Here is a 25604-nt window from a genome sequence, read left to right as displayed (position 1 = left end):
ACACTGCCTTTGTGCTAACCTTTGGCGTGCTGAAGGAGGATATTCCAACCAAGGCGTTCTTTGGTTTTACACCATTGAACAGACAAAACGTGTGGAGCTTTGCCAGCATTTGATATTGCCTTTGAATTACATGGGGAGGAAACTCTCAGCTTTGATTTCGTTATCCCTCATGTCAATACACTGAGGAGCACCCCGGTCCTTGTTTTAAAGGGGGTTCTGTTAGGTTGGGCTGGTGTCTCCTAGCTCACTGATTGCTAGACCAAACCTGTAGGGGGCAGGGTGGGTTGCTGCACAAGCCTTTCACCCCAGTAGACATGGGATCAGAACCTAACACGTAAAATGAATGGGGTGGTCTCAGCTCTTTTCAGTGCTTGTTCACCATAGACAAAGATAATGTGCCAAAAGGATGCCCTAGCCCCACTATATGTCAGCAGGGCTCAGAATAGTGTTTAAAGTCCTACCATACCCATCCCTGCCCTTCCGAGTGCTGGCTAGTTTCCCTGAGTGATCGAGTATTTATTTTAGCTCTTCCCACACTGCTCTGTGGCAGCTGGCACTGTGTGTGCAGCCCTTGGCCTGTTGCTACACAAGTGGCTGGGAGGGTTCGAGGTTGAGGGCTGATGAAGCTAATGAGGGGAGTTATTCATTGAGGATCAGATGCAGGCACATGCACGCGTTAACAGTCCAGTTTCCTTAAGCAACCAGTGTGGTTTAAACAGGACAGGCTGGATTTCTCCCATGATGCTTGATGCTGGTACAATTTCATTGACGTCACTGGAGTTACTCCTAGGTTACCTGTACAGAGCAGGTGCCTGGGTGCTTCCTAGCACAAGCAGACAGTCAGACTAAAATAGTCTAGAAGCAGTAGTGTGGCCACGGTGGCACAAGTAGCAGCTCGGACTAGCTGCCCCGAGTACAGTTTCACCCGACACCCGGCATCCGTGGCTGGGCAGCTAGCCTGAGCCGCCACTTCGCTGCTGTTTATAGTGTGTCAGCACAAGAAGATGGGATCTACCCAAACTGGGATGCACGCTACCAGCTGTGGTGTAGACATACCCTAGTTTGCACTCCTAGAAGTGAACAGGGGAATCAGGCTCAGCCATTTTTACCTCAGTTCCACCGTATCTGTGGTTGTGTTTGATGCGACTCCTAAGTCAATGTTCAGTTTATACCACTGGGAAATACAGTTTCTGAGATTTCCCCCGCAAAGAGTCCAAACTGTTTTTTCCCCTGATGATGGAAAAGGAGGATGAAATATTCAGGTAAGAGTCCTGTCCTTTTCTACAAAGAACAGTTGAATGACTGGAGCAGAGGACTGAGCAGCAAGACCTCTGCAGAATCCTATTCCCAGCTTTGGAGTCTCTGATAAAAGACTCTGGGTAACACTTTCAAAAGCACCTGGGTGACTTAGAAGCCTAAGGTCATGTCTACACTAGCACTGTTGTTGGTCTAATTTCTGTTTCTCAAGTGCGGGAAAAAACACACCCCCGAGTGACATAAGTTTCACCAACAGAAGCACCGGCAAGGACAACGCTATGTCAGCGGGAGATGCTCTCCTGCAGACACGGCTACCGCCATTCTTTGTGGGTGGTTTGATTATGCCAACGGGAGAGCTCTTTCCTGTCGGCACAGAGTGGCTGCATGGGAGACCTTAGAGTGGCACAGCTGCATCAGTACAGCTTGGCTGCTGTAAGGTCTCTAGTGTAGATGTGTCCTAAATCTAGGGTAACCATACGTCCCTTTTTGGCTGGGACAGTCCCTTTTTTAGGCCTTCTCCTGGCCTTCCTGACTTTTTTGACAAAACTGATCATCAGTTGGCAAGAGCAAACGGGATAAATGTCCAGTTTTGCTAAAAAAGCGGGATGGGACCCCTAACAAGGCACGGAGGAATGTGTGGGGCAGAGGGAGTGGTAACGCCAGCCCTGTGCTGGAGGGAGGGCTCAGTAGAGTGGCTCAGGCCACCCTGCCCCACATGCAGAGGCGAGATGGGGGCCCCGAGTGGCCCTGTGCATGGGGAGGCAGCGGGGCGTGGGGGCTCGGATGACCAGCCCACGGCATAGGGGAAAAAGGGATCATGGTGGGAAAGAGGGATCATGGGCAGGCTGGGGGTGGGGGGAGCTTGGGCCAGCCCTGTCTGCCAGTGGGGAGGCTGGCCCTGTGTGGGACAGCTTGGACAGCCCCGCAGGGCTTGGGGCGGGGGCTCAGGCCAGCCCAGGGGTGAGCCGTTTTTCCTTTGGGAAAATATGGTCACCCTACCTAAGTCCCATTTCCAAGAGTGCCAGCCATTTAGGAGCCCAAGGCCTTGTCTATACATGAAAGTTGTGGCGCTTTTAACTATAGTGGCATAGTTAAAATATCAAAACCCTCCTAGTGTGAACAAAGTTATACCAGAATAACTGTGCTTCTATGATATCGCTTACTCCAGTAAGGGAAGGGGAATAAACTATGCCAGCGTAAAGCCCCTTTATAGAGGTACAACTGCATCCACAGAAGGGATTGTACCAGTACAACTATACAGGTAGAAAATAATCACACCCTCCACTGCCATAGTTATACTGGTACAAAAACTGTGTATGGACCAGGCTTAATTCCCATTGGCTTTTATCCAGACTTAAGTGCCTGTCTAACGACAGCCACTACAGCAGAACAACTACAGTGCTGCAGCAGTACCATTGTAGTAGCACCTAACGTAGGTGCTTCCTACATCGACAAAAGGGGAGTTTCTGTCAGTGTAGTTAATCCACTTCTGCGAGATGGAATTCTTCCATCGCCTTAGCCACACCTACACTAGGGTTAGGTCAGCCTACCTGCAGCTTCAGGGATCAACATTTTTCAGAGCCCTGAGCCGTATAGCTAGTTCAATCTGATTTTTAAGTGTAGACCAGGCCTACGTGTCCAGATCACTTTATTTAAAAAAAAAAGAAAGAAAGAAAGAGGGATGTAGGCTCCTAAATCACTTAGGCACCTTTGAAACTATTAGTCTCCCTCTTTGTAGTGGTTGGAGATGAGGCAAGGAAGTGGTGTCTAGATCTGAATCCAGATTCAGTTTATCCTGGGAAGTGTTTGAGTTTTAGGCAGAAAGGGACACCTTTGCTATAGGTTTCAGAGGGGTAGCCGTGTTAGTCTGTATCAGTAAAAACAACGAGGAGTCCTTGTGGCACTTTAGAGACTAACAAATTCATTTGGGCATAAGCTTTCGTGGGCTAAAACCCACTTCATCAGATGCATGGGGTGGAAAATATAGTAAGCAGGTATAAATATACAGTACATGAAAAGATGGGAGTTGCCTTACCAAGTGAGGGGTCAGTGCTAATGAGGCCAATTCAATTAGGGTGGATGGCTTCAATAGGGCTTCTCCAGCACAGCTCCTCTTGGAACTATTGGGCACACACGAGGAGTGAGGAGTGCGTTTGCGGTGCCTCCCTGTAGGGGGCTGCAACATGTTCTCCCTTGTGCATCTATATCTGTTAGTCTATAAGGTGCCACAGGATTCTTTGCTGCTTTTACAGATCCAGACTAACACGGCTACCCCTCTGATACTGGCCAGCTATGTTGACTGGAGCAGAGAGGGTGGAGCCGTGTCCCTGGTGGAGTGCTTTGCACCCCAGGAGCTCCTAGAAAGACACTGCCCCTGTGTGTAGGAGAGCACAGAGATGAGAGGATGCAGACAGGAGGCTGGTTCTTTGCCCCCTGGCAAGCCCATCCAGCGCCTAGCTCCAGTCTGGCCCTTTCTGTGCACACGCAGCTGTGGCAACCCTTTATGGACAAATATCTTCAGCATGGTGAAGAATCACAAAGAACCCACTTAAATGCCCTTAGCAAAGTGCTGAACTTCTGTTAAACAAAGAGAAGGTTTCCATGGCGTGATCAAAATAACAGCCTAAGCAGCTTCCAGATGGCACTCTCGAGGGATGAAATCCACCCTGTGCAGGGGATGCAAACCTACCTAATGCTTGGGTTCTACCGACCTGTGCAAACCCCTTTCACAGGAGCAAAAAAATAAAATAACTCTAGAGATAACAACCAGTAACTTCCTTGTGTTGCATGAAATCTTAGAGCAAAGAAATGCAGAGGCTTGTCTGATTTGGCTCTTTAGGAAGTTTCTGAACAGCATATGGAAGCTGAGGAGCTGGGAAATTGTCATTTGCCCAAGAAGGAGAAATCAGTCCTTACTGAACAGTGCTCAGGTTATCAGCTAGCCTGGAGGACTGGGCCTCTAGTGATCACTTACTGCTCCACCAGCCAACTTGTTCAAAAGCAGGAAGAGCTGATGGGCCAGAGTGGCACACTTGGTGCAATCTCGCTGACTTCATTCGAGTGACACCAGTGATTGATTTGGCCTGGGGAGTCTAATCCTGGATGATGGGGGAAGTGTTCCCATGGGGCCTCAAGATCCCTAGCCAGAATCTGGAAAGAGTGACTCTGACCCTGTGACTTGCCCATCAAAGGGTGGGAGCTGGAGCTTTGTGTGGGCATCACACTCTGCTGCCAGGAGGAAAGGGTGAAGGGAGGGCCTCGCATTCCTCAATAAAAGGACCCCTTCCAGCTACTCAGCCATGGCGTTGATATGGACTGGATGGGAGTTTGTAGCTGACAACAAGGGGAGGAGGCGCTACAGCGCTCTGCAGGGATTGCAGGGTATCTGCAGGAGAGGGTCGGAGAAAAGAGTCCAGTGTGTCTGTCATAACAGGGATCCTCCCTCTCCCTTAGCTAGGAGCAGCCCTCGTGCGCGTGGCAGGTCAGACCCCTTCTCTGATGCGCTCAGGAATGCCAGTCTCCTTACAGACATGGAGTGAGACAGCAGTGTGACTGTGTGCACATTCAGGGCATGTCATGTCTCCCAGAACTCCGTATGAATGCAGGGCCACATGCACAGCTGGGATCAGCAGGCACAGCTACACTCGCTGCGGTGGCGTTGCGCTCGAAGGGAATTGCCTCTGCAGTGTCGACCTACTCACCCTTCAGACTGGCTTGAGGCTGCCAGGTCCTGCTTGGGGTTCTTTGCCCCTCTGCTGTAGCCTCACTGTGGAGCAGGTAACGCCTGTAGTTGGAGTCAGATGTGGAGTGTTCTCCTTAATGTGCCATGTCACCCTATGCCTCTTGCCTGGCCAGCGGTGACCTTGACTGAATGACTTTTCTTAGACATACTCCCCCAGGCTGTGATTGGTTTGCTTGGAGCATCAGTAGCACCACAAAGATAGCTGAGAGAAGGCCTCAGCTGCCGCTGTGCTTCTGTTGCCCGAACCAGGACCCCTGGAGCTCACGTGGTGGGCGATTAGACTAGGATGGTAGGTCCTGCCATGGGATGTTGCCAAGGGAGATCAGATTGATCCAGCTTGAGACAAAATATACTCCTCTGAGGGCAGCATGAATGCTGGCAAATCCCAGTCTCAGAACTTTGCAGTGAGCCCTCTGGTTCAGCAGCATTCCCGGAAAGAAGCCACCCTCCCCAGGGGCAAGGCTGCGTCTCCTAACAAACAGCACACGAACGGTTAGCGTTTCCCAATTGCACATACTTGTGATTTTGCTATTGTAAGAATCGGGGGGATGGATGGTCACCCTAGAAGGGGCACCATGGAGGGTGGGGGAGGGACAGCGCCGGCTGGTACTGACAGCAACTCTGCTTGGTTCCTCAGCGCCTGGTGCGGATGAACATGCCGATCTCGGATCCAGACTTAACAGTTCATTTCACTTCCACGCTGATGGCCTTGATCCGGACTGCTCTAGATATCAAACTCGCGTCAGGTGAGAGGGGAGATGAGAGGGAGACGTGCGCGCAGGTGAGCATGAGTTCAGAAGCTAGCTTGCAGCCGGGTTATTGTGCAGAGAGGGCCAGCCTGCTAAGCCAAAGGAAGGGGACGTGGAGGAGGAGTTCCATAGAGGAAGTGGGAGGATCCTCTAGCTGATTACCTCCACCTCCTAAAAGGGAAGGTGGGCTGATGGATTTTGGACTGGGAGACCCTAGCTCTGCTCTGACTCAAGGTATGTCTACACAGCAGCTGAGCAGCGTAATTCTCAGCCCGCATTGATGTAAATGGGCGTGGCTGCTGCAGCACGGCTGACGGCTTGGGTTGCCTGAGAACGTACCCAAATGGGTGGGTGGAACTGCAGCAGCTAGCCCGAGCCACCACCTGTGCAGCTGCAGCTACCTGGCTAATTTTAGCCTGCTAGCTGGAGCAGAGCTAGCGCATTGATCTGTGCAAGCTGGGAATTCCACCTCCTGGCTGCAGTGCAGATATACCCGCAAAGTGTGTCCGCTCTGTACTGCTTTGTAAATGAAGAATGTGGCTTGTTCTCCTGAGTCAATGGCTTTGAGATGAAAAGCGCCAGGCAAGCACCAAGCGTTGTGATTTTTAAAAAAAAAAACAACAACCCTGACTCCTTAGGTTTTATTGCCTTAGCCAGGTCAGTCAGAAGAAAAACCTCTCCCTGCTAATGATCCTGTCTGCGAGCTCTGACCTATATTATGCTCTGAGATTAAATTCAATTATTTGAATGCTTAATCAGGCCAGATACATGGTTTCCCAATTAAACAATACAATATAAAAAAAATATCAAATTCTACCTTGGATTGTCTGATTAATCAGCCTTCAAAGCTGTGGCTTCCACTGGAATGGAAATGGCCAGAGCTCTTTTAGGGTCACGTATAATGTCAACCGAAAGGGAGGACAAAACATGTCCCTGTGGTTCAGATGCGGGACTGGGAGTCAGAAGAAGTGGATTCTGTTCTTGGCTAACTGAATGAGACTGAGGATCTCGGCCTACATGACTTGCCCAAAGGCCTTTAGGTGCCTAACTCCTATTTATAGAATCATAGACTTTAAGGTTAGAAGGGACCATTATGATCATCTAGTCTGACCTCCTGCACAACGCAGGCCACAGACTCTCACCCACTCACTCCTGTATCAAACCCCTAACTTGTGTCTGAGTTATTGAAGGCCTCAAATCAATGGGAGTGAAGAGGCTAAATACCTCTTAGGCTCTATACCTTAACCTCTTTATGATACTTACTTAGCTCATAGTAGGGCTGGACGCTTTCGCTCATAAATGCACTGTGAGATCTTGGGGTGAAAATTGCTCTAGACAGTGGTCCCCAAACTTTTTACCTTGCGCCCCCCCCCCTTACTCCTGTCTGCAATGCACATGGCTGGAGGTAGGGGCAGGGCTGGGAGCAGAGTTGAAGCCTGAGGCCAGCAGCTGGGACCCCAGGCATGGAGCTGGCAGCTGGGGCCCTGGGCGCTGGGGCCAGGAGCAGAGCTGGATGATGCTCCCTCCCCGCCGCCTGTGGGGGCTGGTCTGGGCCCTAGCCATGCTCCCCCAAACATCCTCTGCGCTGGGGGCATACCCCACAGTTTGGAGACCTATGCTGTAGGGGGCAAAATATTATGGTCCAATGGATCTAGGGTGACTGAAACCAGCAGAGGTTCTGACCATGTAACTTTAAAGCATGTGTTCAGGACAGTCTCATTTCTTAGGGGCTAGGACCCTTCTTCACACTAATAAGCCTGCATGTGAAGGGGACAGTCGAGCCCAGAGATCCTATGTCATTTTCTTACATTTCACTGGTGATTGGTCAGGCCGAGTCACTTCACTGAGGGTGACTGTCTGTGAGGCCTTTGGCCAAATGCAAACAGGAACCAGCAAATAGGCCACTTTCAACAGATGGGAGTTTGAGGGGGGTACAGGTAGTCAGGGGCATGGATTTGAGGTTCTGGATTTGGCCTTACCCATTATTACCTGGTTGGTTTGAATTTTAAGGTTTCTCCTGCCAAATGTGATTGAGAGTGGCTGGTAGGACAAACGGCCCCGTAAGCAGCCCATGAGATGCAGCATGGCAGGTGGCATGCTCTGAGCCCTGTTATAAGAGCGATAATAGTCTCCTCCCTTTGCTTTTCTCTTAGAAAATCCATCTCTGTCATAGAGATAAACTACTCAGCCTCGTACTGGGCAATTTAGCCACTTGGGAACCAGCCTGTTATCTCATAAATACTTGAATCATTCTCAGCCCGCATGTCGAGAACCCACTTCGGCCTTTTTAACGTTCTTGCTGTCCTTGTGTTTCATTTTATAGCAGTGATTTGATGATGTTGATGATGATGTATAACTGTCTTTTAATTTTTTTGTGTTTCCCGCCCCACCACACCCATCCCGGTGAGGGGGGAAGGGGAGCGCATGGGGGGAGATTGTTTATGTAATAGCTCAAGCCCACTGTTATTTCATAGATTGTTTTCTGCTGTGGCTTTGCTGTGTCCTTTGGAAGCCGCTAATGATGTGAGAAGTCTAAAAGAGAAGGAGATTGTTCAGGTTACAGGGTAACAGTGGCCGTGCATCCCGCGGGTGTGGACACCAGATCAAACCGGTCCCTGAAATATTGTACTGGTCAGACTGAGTCTGTTCCAGAACTCACACACTGGTTTATAGCGGGGAGGGCTGGCGCTGCCGTTAATATCAGTGGTGAAGCTGATCCTGACTCGGTGTTCTGGGAAGAAGATGGGGGAATGGGTTTGGAAAAGACAGGATCTTTTCATATGGTAGCTTGCTCATTCATTTGAGGTACAAATGAGGAAAGTGCATGTGCAACGTATAGTCGTTTGCTCTCAGCTTCATTTGCCTCTTTTGCCCCCTGCCCAGCGGGTGTGAAGCAGCACCAGTGTGATGCGGAGCTGAGGAAAGAGATCTCTCTGGTTTGGCCCAATCTGTCCCAGAAGACATTGGACTTGTTGGTGCCTCCCCATAAACGTAAGTGCTAAGTAAGGCTCCTCTTCCCCTTAGAAGCGATGCAGAGACGTGAACCCAAAAGCCCATTCCAGGCAGCCACAGAAATCCAGGTTCTTCCCCTCTTGTGCCTGGCCAGAGCCAACCCTCGGTGTGCACCGCAGTCTAGATAACACAGTACAGAAGCCCATTTCATCCTCTGCCTCGAGTTTCCTTCAAGTGTCACCTCTGGAACGCTCACAGCCCCGTGTCCCTATCCCTCCATAGTAAGAATCCCAGGTCACTCCCAAGTATGGGTCTCAAAACAGTATGTCTTAGTGCCTCTTGCCTGAGCCAGTAGATTCATTGAATTGTGGACCAGGATACTACATAGTGGTCAGAAGAAAGCAATGCCTTGTCCAGCCTCTTCGAGAGAGATTTTTTTGTCATCCAGCAGTCCTGCTTCCTGTAGTTTTATCTGCTTCCAGTCTGGCTCCTGCAGGTCAGGGGAGCAATTTCTTCCATCTGGGTTCTGTCTGCATCCAAAAAAAAGTCAAGAGAAGGATGTTCAAGGCTGCAAAGAGCCCATGTAATAGGAAGGGGGGGTTGGTACTAAAGGCTTAATCTCCCCTAAGGATGGCCTGTGGGAGCGTGTTGAGAAAATGGAAAGTTTGAAATTCTCTTGATTGGCAAAAGCAAGGGCTCTGAATCCCCTGGCTTGCTGATTAATGAGAAACAGCCCCGTCCAATCAGGGCAGCTGTAACTGAGAAAGGTATGGTGCTAAGCTGCACGACAGGGAGAGGTCAGTGGTAGAACTGTAAAACGAAAACAAACAAAAAAGCCATCTGGAAAAATGAAATACTATTTAAATGTTTATTAGTCCATTATTCTGCTGTTGATGATAATATAATGAAAGAAAAATAAGGCCTTTCCAATGATAAGAAGACCGGCTGCAGATCTGGTATTAATTTAAATGTTCTTTTCTGTCTCTCATTCTTACACCACCATACGGCTTTACTTGCCTAGGGCACCCTTCCTGTAACATATCCCTATATATTTTCAGCAGTAAGCAAAGCTAGGTAGGTGGATGGCCTTAAAAGCGGGGTGCTGTGACCCTCAGAGAGAGGAAAGGCAACAATGGTCAGGAAGAGAATGAAGGAAGAGGAAAATTGCTAAGCTGAAGAAGCCTGTTCTAACCATATCTCTTCCTCTTTTTTCTCTCTCTCTCCTCCTCCTTCTCCACTTCTAATGTGACGTCTTATATGTCTTTTTACTTGCTTTTCTTGTCCATTGGACATTTTCCCTATTTAAATAATTTCTTCCCTTTCCCTCCATTTCTAACACCCGTTCCTTCTCTCCCTGTGCACCTTTCCCCCTCTCCATCTGACTCCCCTTTCTGCATTTCACCTCCCGTTTCCTAATCCAGCTGACGAAATGACTGTGGGCAAGGTCTATGCTGCTCTCATGATATTCGACTTCTACAAGCAGAATAAAAACAGCAGGGAACAAGTGCACCAGCCACCTGGAGGTCTTTGCCAGGTACCCAGCAGCAAGACGCTGTTCCCTCTTCTCACTCCCACCAAGGTGCCTGCGCATCTCATGGTCCTTTATACTAGCAATGACCAAATCTCAGAAAGTCTAGCAGTCCCATTCCATGCTGATGCTTGGAGAAGCATCCCTGAAATCTGGGATGCTTCTCCAAGCCTTTTTGAACTGTTGAAGCATCTTGGAAGTGGAAAATCTCATTTAGTTTCTAACCCTTCCTAATTTCAGTGGAGCTGGAAATACCTTGGGTAAAATTTCCAAAAGCACCTAAGTGACTTAGGAGCCTATGTCTCATTAAAAGTCAATGAGATTTAGGCTCTTATAAGTGACTACGAGTAATATTTTCAAAAACAGTAAAATGTGCTTAGGCTCTTGGGAACCTAAGAGCCATTGAAAGTTAGTGAGATCTAAGCTCCCAAGTGCTGCCACTTTTGAAAAATGGAACTTAGGCACTGTTGAAAATTTTACCCCTTGAAAATATCTCCACCCATGGTGTTTGGGCACTTCTCGTCCTACCCTGGCCAGAACTGAGAGGGCCGAGGCACAAATAGCCTGGTAAATGTTGAGAGCGTGAGATTGCACTTGTCACTAACTCAAGTTCTTCCCCCAGATGGCTACACAGATATTGTGGTTGAGTGTGGGACAAACAGATAGAGACTTGATGGTGTTTTAGGTAATACAGGCAGGTGTAATTTAAATTATAGATGAAGAAAAGGAAGCACAATAAATATAACAAAACTTCCCAGATTATGCAGATTTGTGGGGTTTGACATACTTATGACATCATGGAGACTGATTACAGTAAAGATAGGAGAAAAATCAGTGGTGCTCACTGTGCCACTTACCACACGAGGAAGGTGCTGGTCTATGCTTCCTATCTGGTTGCCCATGTCATCATCCTGGTGAGCCTGCTAGGAATGGGTTTGACAATCTTTTATGCACCTTTTTCCATTCCACCCACATACATCTGGGACCGTATCTAATTAAGTCTCAGCCCCCTACTCATATTTGATATTCTGAGAGACCAGTTTTACAGTTCGGGTTGTCCACGTGGGATATTCCAGTTGACCATAATTACATTTCAAACAGTTAATGTGAGTCCCTTCCCCAATAGTTGTGGTACATCAATGTACTTAACTTTTATTGCAGAAAGCCCCTAAGATGCTACCATCTCTTCATTTGTAGTTTATCTCTTTATCCCTAGACGCATTGCTAACCTATCACAAAATACAGATTGCTGTATTTAACCCTCTGTCGAGCACATATTTCATAACCTTAGGTCAAGTACATAATATTTATGCAAACTTATGCTGACTGCCGATGTCTGCTAGGCCTGACTCTAAGCCCTTAACACTCAGTGCTGAAGGCCTATAGCCGAGCCTATTTTTAATACATGTATGTGGGTTTTTCTACGAGCTGTTGCAGCTTCAGTAACTTCCATTATTATGTCTATAAGCATGCTTTGCAGATAAGTTATATTCTGCCTCAAACTGTAGTCCCTCCAAGATCAGGTCAGGTGTCAGCAATCAACAATAACAAACAATGAGTGAAAATTTTATGCAAACAGTGAGAAAGATTTGGCTTGAGTTTGGGGCCAAGGTTTGGGTTGATTCTTATTGTAGCCACACTGGTCCGTCTGTCCCTGTTTATCACTACTGTGAGCCTTACTTTTGCTGCAATAATCGTTGCACAGCTCACAAGCACAGCACGTTGTTATTGGGCTAAATCCTGAGGTTCTTACTCAGAATTTAAACCCAGCTCCCGATGACTTCAAAAGGGCTTGTGAGTGAATAGGCACTGCCGGAATGATCTCCATGCTGTGTCCGTGTTCACATCTTAAGGTCATAGGATAAAATCTTGGCCATACTGAAATCAGTGGCAAAACTCCCACTGACTTTAATTGGGCCAGGATTTCATCCATAAAGTGTATAATATGGTCATAGCGTCACTCAGTTAACGCCAAGCTGGGATGATGAGTAAATTTCATTGGTATCATGAAGCCCTGAATCAGAAACACGGCCTTGGGATTGAAACCTTGGGAATTTCTGAAATAACAAGCACCTGGTAGGCTTCAGGGTGATATTCAGTATGAGACTCGGTATCCCAGACTGAGATCTGAGTTAGCACCTGACCCTTTAAGCTGTGGGACCTTTTGAGGTTGACTCAAGACCATATCAGTTTATTCTGTTTGATCTGAAAATTGATATGTAGCTAAAACCATTCCTCCTAAGGTGCCAGATTGACATCCCTGGATTGTGATATTCTTCTGTTTGCCCACAGAATGTGTACAGCAAGGACAGTGGCAATGCATGCTTCCTTTATACTTTCCCTGCAATGTGCCTCATCCCTCATACATTGAGACCACTTTTAAGGTCCACGTGGCCCTCGCAGCATGTGGCCTATACATAGAGAATGCGAGTGAAGGGGCAATTAGTGCTGGTTGTGATCTTGGAAGAGGGTTTAATAATGTGGACACCATTAAGAACGCGACTAGGAAAGACCACACCCTACGTTCTCCAAGCAGCTGTAGCTTTCTCATGGATGCCCTCTCTTTATGCATTGCAGACTGGACCAGTGTCGTTGTTCCACCCCTTGAAAGCAACCCTGGAGCAAACCCAGCCTCTGGTGCTCAACCACGCTAAAGCATTTCTCCGCCAGAAAAGTTGCACCTCACTCAACAACGGGGGCACATTGTGAGTATTCCCTGGGCTTCCCACAATTACCTTTGACTGAAGCGGCCCCCACGGTGATTTCTCCATAGTTCTCGGATTTCTCCTTATTTGAGCCAGCCCCCTTATGCAGTCTACATTTTGTAAATTCCCACCATTGCTAGTTTATGTTTTCGGGCTCTGGGAGCTTGGAATGTTGCAAAAATTGCCCAGCGAATGTTCACTGATTCTAAAGAGTCTTGGAGCCAAAGAATGCCCCCCGGATATGAGAGGGCTTAACGACAGTGGGAGTTTCCATGCATGGTACTGAGAAGAATCTGGCCCTCATTTTCTGCAGCCAGACAGTACAATCTCTGCACAATATGCATGCCAGTTGTCCCCTACTGCCCTCTCTGTTTCCTGCTCTCCTTATGTGTTAGATTTATCTGGGTCACTCATGCCACTGACATTCAACAATAGACCTCTGAGACAGAAATACATTAATAACCAGTAGGGGGAAATATGGTTGTAATAAACCTATAACTGTAAAAACCCAGGGGTAAATTTATCTCTGATGCAGCTTTAGCAACATGTGATCTGCAAGAAAAGTTTGGTCTTCTGCATCAGTGCCAGAATTAATTTCCTACGGCACTGAAAACAAATTGCTCTTTTCCCCTTTAAGTAAATTGGTTTTGTTTCCATGTTCTCCCTGAGATCCTCAGGGTGAATGTGGAAATTATCTGTCAGTCAAAGCTCAAGAACCCTGCAGTTTACTAGCTTCACCAGCCGCTCCCCCATCCAGCCACACAACTTGAGAAGTAGGGGGGTCCCCAGACTGCTCCAGAGCACTTTAAATAAATCCAACTGCAACGCCTAGCACAGCAGTTCACCTTTTCTCTTCACCTTGCACCAGGCCAGCCCCAGAGAGCGGGATCAAAGAGTCTGTTTCGTGGGGGACTCAGCGCACTCAGGATGTGTTTTACGAAACCAGGACACCAGCTTTTGAACGAGGCCACTCGGAAGAAATTCCCATTGAGCGGACAAGCAAACAGGTGAAGATAGAGCGGAATGCAATAGGTCTTCATAGGTATCAAGCGAGTTATTCCTTTTGACTGCCAAACAGCTCTCCATTCATGTTTTGGGCCAAATATTGCTCTGTTAGTTGCAAAAGTCTTGCTTGGATGTAACTGAGAACTGAATCTGACCCATTCATATCTTTGTAACACTTTCTTTGGCAGATGCCCCTCTTGGGCGTGTGGTGGATTCAGGCTTATTCCAAATGGGGGCATGGGGGAGGAAGAATGATCTCATAGCTAGGGGGCTGGATTGGAAGATAGGAGTCTTAGGTCCAATTCCCAGCTGAGCCACAAATTTTGCTGTGTGACTTTGAGCAAGTCACTGTGCCTGGCTTCTCCATCTGTCCCTTGCCATACAGAGGTGTGAGGCTAAAAACCACTGGTGATTGTGAAGTGCTCAGGTAGTAGCTGTGCAAGTCCCTAGACAGATCAATGTTACTGGAGAACAGGAAACGTGGTTGAAGAAGGCCTTCGCATTCGTGTTTCTTTCAGAGGCAATGTTGAGACTGGCTGCGGTGGCTTTGGCTTAGTGTATCCAATCTTATATCTCGCTTCATGGGCCTTCCATTTCCAGTGCTGCCTGTCTGAGTCCTCATGGGGGCTTCAGCTGATGACAAATCTGTAGAAAATTTCCAGACCTGGATCTCATTGGCTATTGGAGCTGCTTGGAATTGGGGCTCAGGTGACAGGCAGGGGAAGAAAAGAGAATTTGGGATTAGTTTGGCATCATCGATACTTGATCAGAGGTGGACACGGCTGCACAGTGGGTGTTAAGCGGGGCAGGGCTGTGACTGTTCCTTCTAGTGAGTGTCATTTTTACAGCAAAACTTTTTAGAACTGGAGAAGCTGGAGCAGGGGAAGTTAGCCAAGAGGAGGAAATCAGAAACCAAACACCCAAAGGAGGATTGAGGGACTAATGCAATAGGTTTACGGAGTCTTTAAATTGTAGGTCACCTATTCAAATCCAGCCCAGGTCAATAGGCACTGTAAGTGTTTACCATAGGATGGCTCTTCAGTGACCTATCAGACGTTTGGGGTCGTTAGTGCAGCTCCTTGCATATCGATGGGCCGTACTGTAAAAAGCACCACCATATTTGGCACTAATTGGCTCCCTTATTGACTGAGTGCGGCGTGGAGACTTACCTGTGCTGAGAAGGGGTCCACGCTGAGGCGTGCTGGCAGGACAGTGTGGGGAAGTGTACACCAGTGCTCCCTAGGCTGAGCTAGTTCTGTAGATAAATAGTGACCTTCGGTCACCAGGGCTATCAGGCTGGTATCTCTGACTAGCCGTAAATTCTCACAGATGAAATAGAAACCCTGCAGTTTGCCTTAGTCCTGGAACAAGCCTGGCAGAGCGATTGCTTTAAACGGACATTTATGTTTCTGCTTCTGAAAATATTTCTGAATTCAATCAGGTTGTAGAAATGAGAGAAATCAGCCCTACCCTGGCCAACGGAGAACAGCAGCCTGGCCTGGAGAGCCAGGGGCGAGCGGCTTCCATGCCGCGTCTGGCCGCCGAAACTCAGGTGAGGGAGGGAGACTTTACTGGCAATGGAAAACTTACAGTAAGTCAAGCATTCAGCACGTTCTGTCTTCATGTCCGTGTCGTGTTGTTTTTTAAAGCGACTGGTGGGTTGTTTGTTTCTTTAAGAGACACTGATGGAGCAGGAGGCTCAGAAATTTGAGCAGCCTTTGTGTTTTGATCCTTGGGATGCTGTGTACACAGTGCTGTTCCCCCAGCTGTCTCCATCCCCTTATACAGGCAGCAAAACATAAATTCTGCTCTCTGGGCAAAACACCTCATTTGTTCTGATGTCTGCCTAGCTGAAAATATATGTTCCGACCTCCAGGGAGTCACTCTATGGTTTGCAGAGGTGTATTGCATAACCCTGCATATAATATGCATACGTCACTGCCCTGAGTTCATGGTGGGGTATATCCATAGCCCTGGGAATAAAATAAGCTGCATGTTTCTTTTGATGAGCCGCTTTATATATGAAATGTGCTGTAGGCTGTCCTCCTCCACCCTCCGGCTAGATTTAGCATGTAGTGCACTGTATGGTGGATTGATAATATGATGCTTAAGACTTTACTTCCTCTGCTTACCTGATGGAGCCTTGCAAGGAAGCCTTGTCATGAGAGGTCGCTTTCAGAGCAACTTTGTGACTACTTCATGGGGCACATGACAACACGGTTTTCTCAAATCACTTCTGGGCATTTCACAGGTGCATTGCTAACATGTCCTCCAGACACTCTCCGATCACCACGCTGCCTGTTATGTGTTAGAACATCTCCATCTTGCCATGACTAGTTGTGTCTCTTTAGCTCAAATTGCCTGATTCATATAATAATGAGTGAGTCACATGTGACTGTGCTGTTCCACAGGCGAGACAGAATGTGGGAGGTGTGCTGAATTCTAGAACTGACCAGCAGCACCTCCAGTAGATATGTCCTTCTGTCCTGACTGTATGCCAGCAAGCTTGGATCAGGACACCAACTGCACTGCTGACTGGATCTCTGTGCTACCTTCAGAAAGGAACACCTTTCCCCAAGGACTGTAGGAAATCCTTGTATAAGACTCCATCTCCCAGAATTCTTGGTGTTCTCAGAAACTATTTATTTTGCTTAAAACCAACCACCCCAAACCCCAAAAGCTGAGCTACCCTGATGGGATAGACTTGTGCCAGGTTCTACCAAACCTAAAGCCATTCCTAATGGGAACAATGTCAGCATACGAACCCTAAAAACAACCCTTTCTTGGGCTATAGTGTTGGGCATTGATCCTTTTCTTCAGTGCAATATTAACACTAACTTTATATTTGCATTGCTCTTTTCAGCCTGTAGAATCCCAAAGCACATTAAGGACTGTGCATGTAAACGGTGGTTGCCAATAAATTTTTTGCTGATGCTTGCAAAGGCAAAACTGTAGATTTTAATGGGGACCACTGCACATGCATAGGGATCCCTCACCCACCACTGAAAAGCAGCTGTGTCTTAGTAGCCATTTCACTTAATTACATCGCTTCCTGGGAAATATCAGGGGTTAACACAGAAATTGCATGAGTTTTTTGATGACCACAAGACACTTAAATAAAGGAGAGTCCCTCCAGCACCACAGCATTCCCAGCACCACACTGCTCCAGTTTAATACACTGATTCACAGGAAAAGAGATCACCTGTAGCACTTGGGTAGTCCTTGGAAAACTGCATACCCAGTACTGACCAATCCCAGCCTTGCTTAACTGATGAGAACTGACAAAATCACAGTCCAAGGTTGAAAAGCCCCAAGGCCCACAGATACCCCTCCAGCAGAACAGATGAAATCTGCCAGACTGCTCCTGGGCTCTCCCATAGACCCATCATTTTCCCACAGGAGACTCCTTCAACTTCTCCTGTAGTTTTCTTTTTTTTTTTTTTAAACAAAACGAATCGATGCCTCCATTTGCCCAACAAAGAGATACAGATGAAGCCTGTGAGCAAACAGGGGCATGGGAGGGACACCATTATCGAAGCCAGGGAGTGAATTTCTTGCTCAGGAGAAGCATGTTGCCCAGAGCGAAGTGCACACCCTCCCTGCATTAATGCTGTGTCATTTATTTATGAATCAGGCCTACGGTGTCTGAACAGATCTAACCTCATTTAATGATGTAATGTTTTAGTGCTTGTAGCTTCAACAGAATAACTGATGTCCTTTCTGTGTGTTTCCCCTTCTGTGCCCGCCCCCCTACCCTTTATGTGCTACTTCTGGTTTCTCCCCAAATTTTAATTTCTTTTTAACTTTTATTAACAATACTTTTTTTCCTTTCCTTTTTTCATTCATCCCCTTTTCTGTTTGCCTGCCATGTCTCTGTCCTTTTGCGTTTCCTGTCTTTTATCGTTTCACGCTACCGAACTCGCTTCCTCCCTCCCTGTTTGCTTTCTTCCTTTCCTCCGGTCACCCTCCCTCCCGTCTCATCATCTCGTCTGCTGCACATCTGCCGTGATGTCTGACAATGGCTGCTTCAAATATTCTCTCTCATCTTGTCCGAATTGTTTGCAGAGGAGCAAAACACGGTCACCGGGGAGTTACCTGGCAGTATGTAGTTTGCACTAAGTTGTATCCTATTCAATTGTTATTAAGCAATAATTAACATTCACTAACCCCTTTCTTACCCCCCCCGCCCCGGCACTCCTTGTTTGGATTACTTTCTGGTGCTGTAAAGATGCAGCTGCGGTCTCCCTCTACTTCAGTTCACGTCAGTTCCTTTGATCCACAGTTGCATGCTGCATATTGTGATACCTTGCGTTTGTTTGTATTGCCTTGTTGGCTAAAAATGTCATAAGGGAAAACAGTAAGGGTTGCTAATGAATGAGAAACTAACCAACCTCTCAAAGGCTGTGGCGTATTCTCCTCCCGTAGGTCTCCACTCAAGCTGGAGGTGTCATTTCCTGCTTGCATAGATATAGTCATGCTAGGTTTGATGGGGCTAGCGCACTAACAATAGAGATGGCTAGCCACCTGAGTACATACGAGGGTCCTGGGTGGAATTGTGCTCCAGCAGCTAGCCTCTCCTACCCCCCATGCTGCTCCAGCTGCACGGCAATGTTTAGCATGCTATCTCAATCACACCTAGCATGTGTACTGGCAATTACATCTCCAGTTCCAGGATAGATGTACCTGGGGTGTAGGTGGTAATGAGAGCCTCCAGGAAGGAATATACCTGTCTGTATGGTATAGGCAGAGAAACTGTTCTAATCAATCTCTCATTAGTTTTGGGGCAGGTGGGAGAGGGTTGCACCTGAAGGGAACAACTGAAGAATCAGGCCCTAGGTAGGTTTGTTTCCTAGGTACTTGGCTTCTTTTTGGAAAGTCTTTGCCCCTCCCTGTCGTTTCCTTTGCAACAGTTCCTTTGGGCAGAGGGAGCTTATCAGGTTGCTTAATTTAAGGTCTTGAGCTGCGTTTTTAGGATGGGGTGATTTCCTGCATTTACTTCCTGGCCAAGTTCTGTCATTTCCCAGATCTCAGCACGTCAAACCTGCAGTGTTGTTACCTTACCCTCAGCCCCCCCAAAAAGAAATCTCCTGGCTCTGAATAGTAAGTGTGGGGACTTGGCATTGGGAGGTCATTCCATGCACAGGGGGCAGCGTGGAAGAAGGTACAAAGCAGGCAATGGAGAAGGAAACAAATAAGGGATGAATTATACTGTGGCCAGTTGTTCACTCTATAGGTGACTTACATACAGAGCTCTGTCTACTTAAGACAGGTACATCTCCTGAAAGCCCTATAAAATGGACAGCTCCAGAGTGGGGAAAGCCCACTTGTGAGTTCCAGGAGAGGGCACTCAAGCGGTGCTGTCCTTTATCCAGCATTTTGTCCATATGGGCTGAATAACCTACTAGTCACCTGTTCGGAGATCCTCATTGCCTCCTTTCGCTTCCCCCTTACTTAAATTTTGTTTATTAAAGCTAATGTTAAAAAGTACATAGTAGACAGGTTAAGAAAGGAGTGTTCTGCACATCTGGGTATAGTGCTTTGATTGTCCACAAATACAAAGTTTGTTTTTAAAGTCATAAGGTACATATAGTGCACAATCAGCAATAACCCAAATGTAGGTTAACAAATTTAAGAATACAGTTTAGATGTTAGCATCTAAGTATTCAGGTCCATCACTCATGAAAAGTTATACAGAGAGTTGGTTGTGGAACGCAGATGCAGCAATGAGTGAAGATTGTCCCTCAGTCGTTGAGAGTTTAGGGTAGGTTGTCCATTTAGAAAATACAATCCACCAGGAAAATATTTCAGTTACTTTCCCCACTGCGCGTCTCATCTAATACTCACCACTACAAACCTGCACCACTCACCAGACCCATCTTCCTGACTGGGCAGCGAGAGCGTTAGCCGTCCAACCAATTCCTGTCCCTTTACAGTAACTCCGAATACTCCTGTTGAAAAGTTGCAGCCACAACTGCCCTGCTACTCAATAGGCTGCAGCATCACCGCACCCTGGAGAGAGTCCTCTTGGCCATATCCTAATCCCTGGTGCCCAGTCTGTACCTTCCCAGTGCTTATGTGCTGCTCCCAGCAACAACATTCCACCTGGGAGGCTGATGGGAAGGATCAAGGTTTGGCTGAGTTGCTGGGAGGAAAGAATGCGGGGGTTAAAAATTCTGCTCAGATTGCTCCCTGGCGTGTGAGATAAGAAACCCCATCACTGACACTACCCACGAGGAAATGAATGGGGTCTTTACATTAAAAATAATTGTATACCAGCTAGCCTAATAATATGCAAATATCAGGGGGCAGCAGATACTCCAATTCCAGTGTAAGCAAACAAAGTGGCACCACCAGTTAAAAAAACAACCACCAGAACAACCCCACAATGGAGGAGATAGAAAGGTTAAAAAGAACCAAGTTAATACTTTGCTAGAGCTGTCATTTTAGGCACACATAGGAGGAGGAGGGAGCATTCTGTCATGCATAGGACCAAAGGGACAGAGAGAAATCCTGAGTCCACATCCATGAGACTTGAGACTGCTGTGGGTAGAAGTCTCTTCTCTACCAAGTTCCTTTTGCATAATCAGTAGACACAGCAGAGCCTCTAGAGAGTGGCTGGCATGTCCATAAAGCAGGGCCACAGAACAACTGGAGACAAGCGAAGTGTAAGAAAAGAAAAACAGATTCTTGACATTTATGGAGCTATGTCACTGGTTGCTGGGCAGGAGACAGGTCTCGAACTGAACTAGGAGCAGTCACAATAGTGCAAGCAAAGACCATGGCAATGTAGAGAGAGACCAAAACTCAAAGCACACTGCCACCCATCTCAGTGACCCCAGCACTTGCCCCATGGCACTACTCTGCACATGTCCTACCACCGTGCTAAGGACTCAAGTTTCAGGAGAGTTTCAGCAGGATTTCCACTTTGGTTCTTCACAAAACCACAAAGTTGTCTCCTGAGGCCCTCCCGGGATACAGAGGGGTCCTCTTCTCACCGATCTCCCCTTCAGCCACCTTGTGGCTCTGAACCTGCATCATGATGGATCTGCCTTTTCTCCTGCAGCACCTTGGCAACAGGTGAAATGCTCTGGAGAGGGGAGCTGCTGTTCTTAGAAAGACAGGGCTGGGGCTATGGTGGCAGTGGGGGTAGGGGAAGGAGAGTGTAATGAAGTCTCCGTTGTCAATAGACAATGGAGACTTCCTTATTTTGCACTGGTGAGACACTGAGATTGTAAAGGGGGAGGTCACCGAGGCCAGGTCTGGCGCTGGCCTAGGGACAAGGCTCAACATTGCCTGCAGGAAGCCTGTATTAATACAAAGTTCTTGTCATTTGTTCCCAAGCTGGGAATGTGGTGAAGAGAGGAACTGGAAGGCTTGTAGCCAGCTAAGGATTGGCACTGGCTAATGTCTGCAGGGAATCCCCTCTAGCCTTCACCAGCCAGAAGAGGGGTGGTTACAAGATCTTGAAAAGCAGCAGGGGGAGTCCCAATGGATTTGCAGGGACCCCCAGCAGGTGTGAGGAGAGAAGCTCCCTTCCCCACAGCAACAATATGATCCATAGCTAAGACTACGAGTTAGTCACAGAGGTCACGGCAGTCACGAATTCTATGACTTTACTGGACATCCGTGACTTCTAGGGCTCCAGGAAGAGAAGGCAGGACTGTGCGTCCCTGCCCTGCAACTGGGGCTGGCTGGAACCAGGACTCTGCAGCTCCAGCCCCACTCCAGAGGCTGCAGCTGAGATCGTGCGCCAAAGTCCCACCGCACGCCCTACTTGCAGCTTCCCAGGACTGTGTGCCCCCCCCTCCCGTGGCCGTGGCTTGCCGGGGGCTGAAGTGGGGGCTGCACACTCCTGTCATGCAGCTGGGCCAGCTATGGGGTAGGGGCTGTGTGCCCCTGTGGCTGTGTCCTCCGCTGCAGTCACTGAAGTCAGGGCTGTGCCCCCCACTGTCGCAGGGGCTTGGCCTCTCAGTCCACCCATGGGACTCCATTCCTCCCACCCACCTCACCCTGCCCCTGGTTATTTGTAGTAAAGTAACGGACAAGTCACGAGCTCTGTGAATTTTTGTCATTGCCTATGACCTGTTAGTGACTTTTACTAAAAATAACTGTGAAAAAATCTTAGCCTTATCCATAGCATATGATGTTTCCAACAGGCAGCTGGTCCCATGGAGTGAAGAAGACATTGGAGGTGGAGAGAAAGGACTGTTTCTTTCCCTCCTACTCGAAAGGAAAAAAATGCACCACTAAATGAAAGTTCTGAGCCAAAGTCTCCTCCATTAAAGCGATGTGACCCCATGGAAAATCAGTGGGCTTGCACCAGTCTTACTGAGAGAAGAATTTGTCTCCCTAGTTTTAAATTTTTGTTGCAGTTTATTCCCCAGGGAAGGCAGGATATGATAGAGGAGGTGTTAGTTACCTGTCTACATAATACAAGAACCAGGGGTAACCCAATGAAATTAATAGGCAGCAGGTTTAAAACAAACATAAAAAAGTACTTCTTCACACAACACGCAGTCAGCCTGTGGAAGTTGTTGCTGGGGATGTTGTGGAGGCCAAAAGTATAACTTAATTCAACAAAGAATGAGTGAAGTTCATGGGGGATAGGTCCGTCAGTGGCCAAGATGGTCAGGGATGCAACCACGTGCGCTGCGTGTCCCTAGACCTCTGCCTGCCAGAAGCTTGGACTGGACGACGAGATGGATCACTGGATAATTGCCCTGTTCTGGTCATCCCCTCTGAAGAATCTGTCACCGGCCACTGTCGGAAAACAGGATACTGGGCTAGATGGACCATTAGTCTACCCAGAATAGTCATTCTTATGTTCTTAAGGAGGCCAACTCACATATTTGAACTCATACAGTGCAAGTGGCTTAGCCCAGGCCTGAAGTAACACCTTCTTTTAGTCCCAGTCCTTTGCTACAGCCACTGGACAGCATGGCCTGTCTTTCTGCCCCACTTACACAGCATTATTACTGATTTTCTTGCTTTTTGTGTGCCTGCTTAATTCTTTTGGTATTGCACTGGGAATAGTGCAGTTTCTGGAATTGCACTGGATGAAACAAACGTCGGCATATTATCTTTGGGAAACATTTAGGTGTCATGCCTGCCCTGTGATCCTACTTAGTCCTTCCTGATGACTCACATGAACACTGCATATTGTGGTTGATATTAAATGATGTGGCTACAATAATTGTGTTGTCACAAAATTCACAATAAAGCCCAATTCAGGTATCGCCGACTACATTCGTTCCACACATTTAGCACTAAATATTTCATTGTGCAACTGCTTCTGTCCTTTCCTGTTCTGTTTGATTAACCTTTTCTGTCTTTTCCCTTCACCCCAGCCCTGCAAAACTCTCCCATTCTGGAAGACACCCAATTAACTGCAGTGTGATCTCTGCCCTCTCCCACCCACTTCCCCTTCCCTCCTTGTGCTTTGCAGCCCATCCCAGACACCAGTCCCATGAAGCGCTCCATTTCCACGCTGACGCCGCAGCGCCCGCATGCCATGCACCTGTACGAGTATTCCCTGGAGCGCATGCCCCCAGACCAGGCTCATCATCACCATCACCATCGCTGCCATCGACGGAAAGACAAGAAGCAAAAGTCGTTGGACAGGTCACCCAACCAGCTGGTCGATGGGGATGCCGGTAAAGGCTTTTCCACATTGTCGTGTCTCGTTCACACCACAGAACCGTGATGATTGTTCCTCCCAAACCACTGTTCTTCATGCGTCAGGATGAGGGGATGGGGACTTGGGAGGGAGCATGATGCCCCAGCTCAGTTAGCTCCCTTGAGGCCTTTCCCCATGGATGACAGTACCCCCAAGGGGGGGCCTTTATGGCCGTTTCCCCCCATTATGAGCAATGGTGCCCAACAGGGAGGCTTACACTAGGTGTATGGGTGGGGAGTTCCATTTGAGAGGATCCACATGGGACCCTCAGAGTCCTTGAACTTGCTTGGCCCCAAGTTGGATGTTTCTATGGTTATTGCAGCCCCCAACCCATTACTTTATTTTGGTGGCACATTCAGGTGAGGCGTCTTCCAAGGATAAGAAGCAAGAACGAGGCAGGTCCCAAGAGAGAAAGCTGCACTCCTCTTCTTCCTCCGAAAAACAGCGCTTCTATTCCTGTGACCGCTACGGGAGCCGGGACCGTTCTCAGCCCAAATCAGCTGATCACAGCAGGCCCACCTCGCCCAATGGGGGGCTGGAGCCAGGCCCTCACAGACAGGTGAGGAGATTCAAGGCGAGAGGAGGTTGGGGACTAGGGTGACCAGACAGCAAATGTGAAAAATCGGGACAGGAGGTGGGGGGTAATAGGAGCCTGTATAAGAAAAAGACCCAAAAATCAGGACTGTCCCTATAAAATTGGGACATCTGGTCACCCTATTGGGGACTGGCTGGGCAATAGATGGAGCCTGGTTCAGATCCAGGCTGGTGACTGAGGGTTGTTGACATCTGATGACTCTTTGGAGGCCTTCTGCAAAATGAATTGATCGTCTGTGATGGTGCTGCCCTGTGGGAGCCAGCTGAGGTCACTCAATTAGGGTGAACTGCAAACAAAACAGGGCAGACCAACCCCAGAAGCTGGTGGTTATTCCAGTACTTAGGTTTACCAAGCCAGCACAAAACAACTTCTGTAGTACCTCACTGGTTATTTGGAAGTCCAGACAATGCAGTTCCCTTAAAGTACCCAGCCTCAGGCCTCCATTCAGACACACCTGTCAAATATGATGATGATTACTGAAAATCTTATCTCATCATATAAAAGAAAAGGTTCTTCAAACCCCAAAGGGTCAGCCACATACTCAGGTCCAAGTATAACTTAGATCTTACCCAAAATACACTCTTAGAGCCAATTCTTATTAACTGAGCTAAAATTTATTGAAAAATAGAAGAGAGAGAGGGTTGGTTAAAAGTTTCATATACATACAGACTTGAATTCAATTCTTGAAGTTCAGATACATAGTAGAGATGAGATTGTAGTTGCCAAAAGCCCTTTAAAAATAGTCCATAGGTTATGGTCCAATGTCCATATTCAGGGTGACTCCAGTCAGTGACTGGGCATCTCAATCCTTATGGCTTTCCCCTTCCTGAAACCCAAAGCAGATCTGAGATGAAGCAATATCATATCCCAGGGTTTTTATACATTTCCAGCAGCCTTTCGGCCTGAGAAAACAATAGGCTTAACTCTCTTCCAAACATCCTGGCAATTAGCACAGGGTAATTTATTCATTAAAGAGTTCAGATACAGGTTACCACAACCTTCAAAGAGACACATAGACAATAATACTATTTCACTCAAGTATTATCCTAAATGTTAATATTCTATTTTTGATCTTCGAATCAAAGCTATAGTGATAGACAAGACTTATTTGCTTATATCATAAGACCTGAGCAAACATCTGCCCTTCTATCTCTAACAATGCAGACTTGCATTTCAAAGTTCTATTCATTTACATATTTTCCTAACAAGTCTCTAAAGTTCGTCCATGGGTCAGGTCAGCCTGTGAGTTAATTAACTCTTTTTGGTCCTGTCATCTTTCAATGAGATATTATATTACACTCATAACATCACATGGTTTCAGCCCAGTTCCTACAGAACAGGGGTCTATATCTCAGAATCCACTCTCCCAGTCAGCACCCTTGTTGGCAGCGTCAG

The 25604-nt window shown here is 47.6% G+C and overlaps 1 protein-coding gene across 11 annotated transcripts in view; it reads left to right on the top strand.

Annotated features, from left to right (window-relative positions):
• CACNA1B (calcium voltage-gated channel subunit alpha1 B) overlaps positions 1-25604 on the top strand; it is a 530102-nt gene that overhangs the window by 488466 nt on the left and 16032 nt on the right. For 5 of the 11 annotated variants that reach the window (XM_050926292.1, XM_050926289.1, XM_050926288.1 and 2 more), the window contains 8 exons: positions 5637-5745; positions 8632-8739; positions 10122-10279; positions 12806-12933; positions 13802-13940; positions 15380-15529; positions 23384-23591; positions 23974-24173. In XM_050926292.1, the coding sequence (XP_050782249.1) occupies positions 5637-5745; positions 8632-8739; positions 10122-10279; positions 12806-12933; positions 13802-13940; positions 15380-15529; positions 23384-23591; positions 23974-24173 (1200 nt within the window). Of the gene's footprint in view, positions 1-5636; positions 5746-8631; positions 8740-10121; positions 10280-12805; positions 12934-13801; positions 13941-15379; positions 15530-23383; positions 23592-23973; positions 24174-25604 lie in introns of those variants that run through there. The other 6 variants (XM_050926295.1, XM_050926290.1, XM_050926296.1 and 3 more) reach the window with 4 other exon arrangements.

This window comes from Gopherus flavomarginatus, chromosome 17 (genome assembly GCF_025201925.1).
Source record: "Gopherus flavomarginatus isolate rGopFla2 chromosome 17, rGopFla2.mat.asm, whole genome shotgun sequence".
Classification (NCBI taxonomy): domain Eukaryota; kingdom Metazoa; phylum Chordata; order Testudines; family Testudinidae; genus Gopherus; species Gopherus flavomarginatus.
This window is presented reverse-complemented; position numbering and strand designations above follow the sequence as displayed.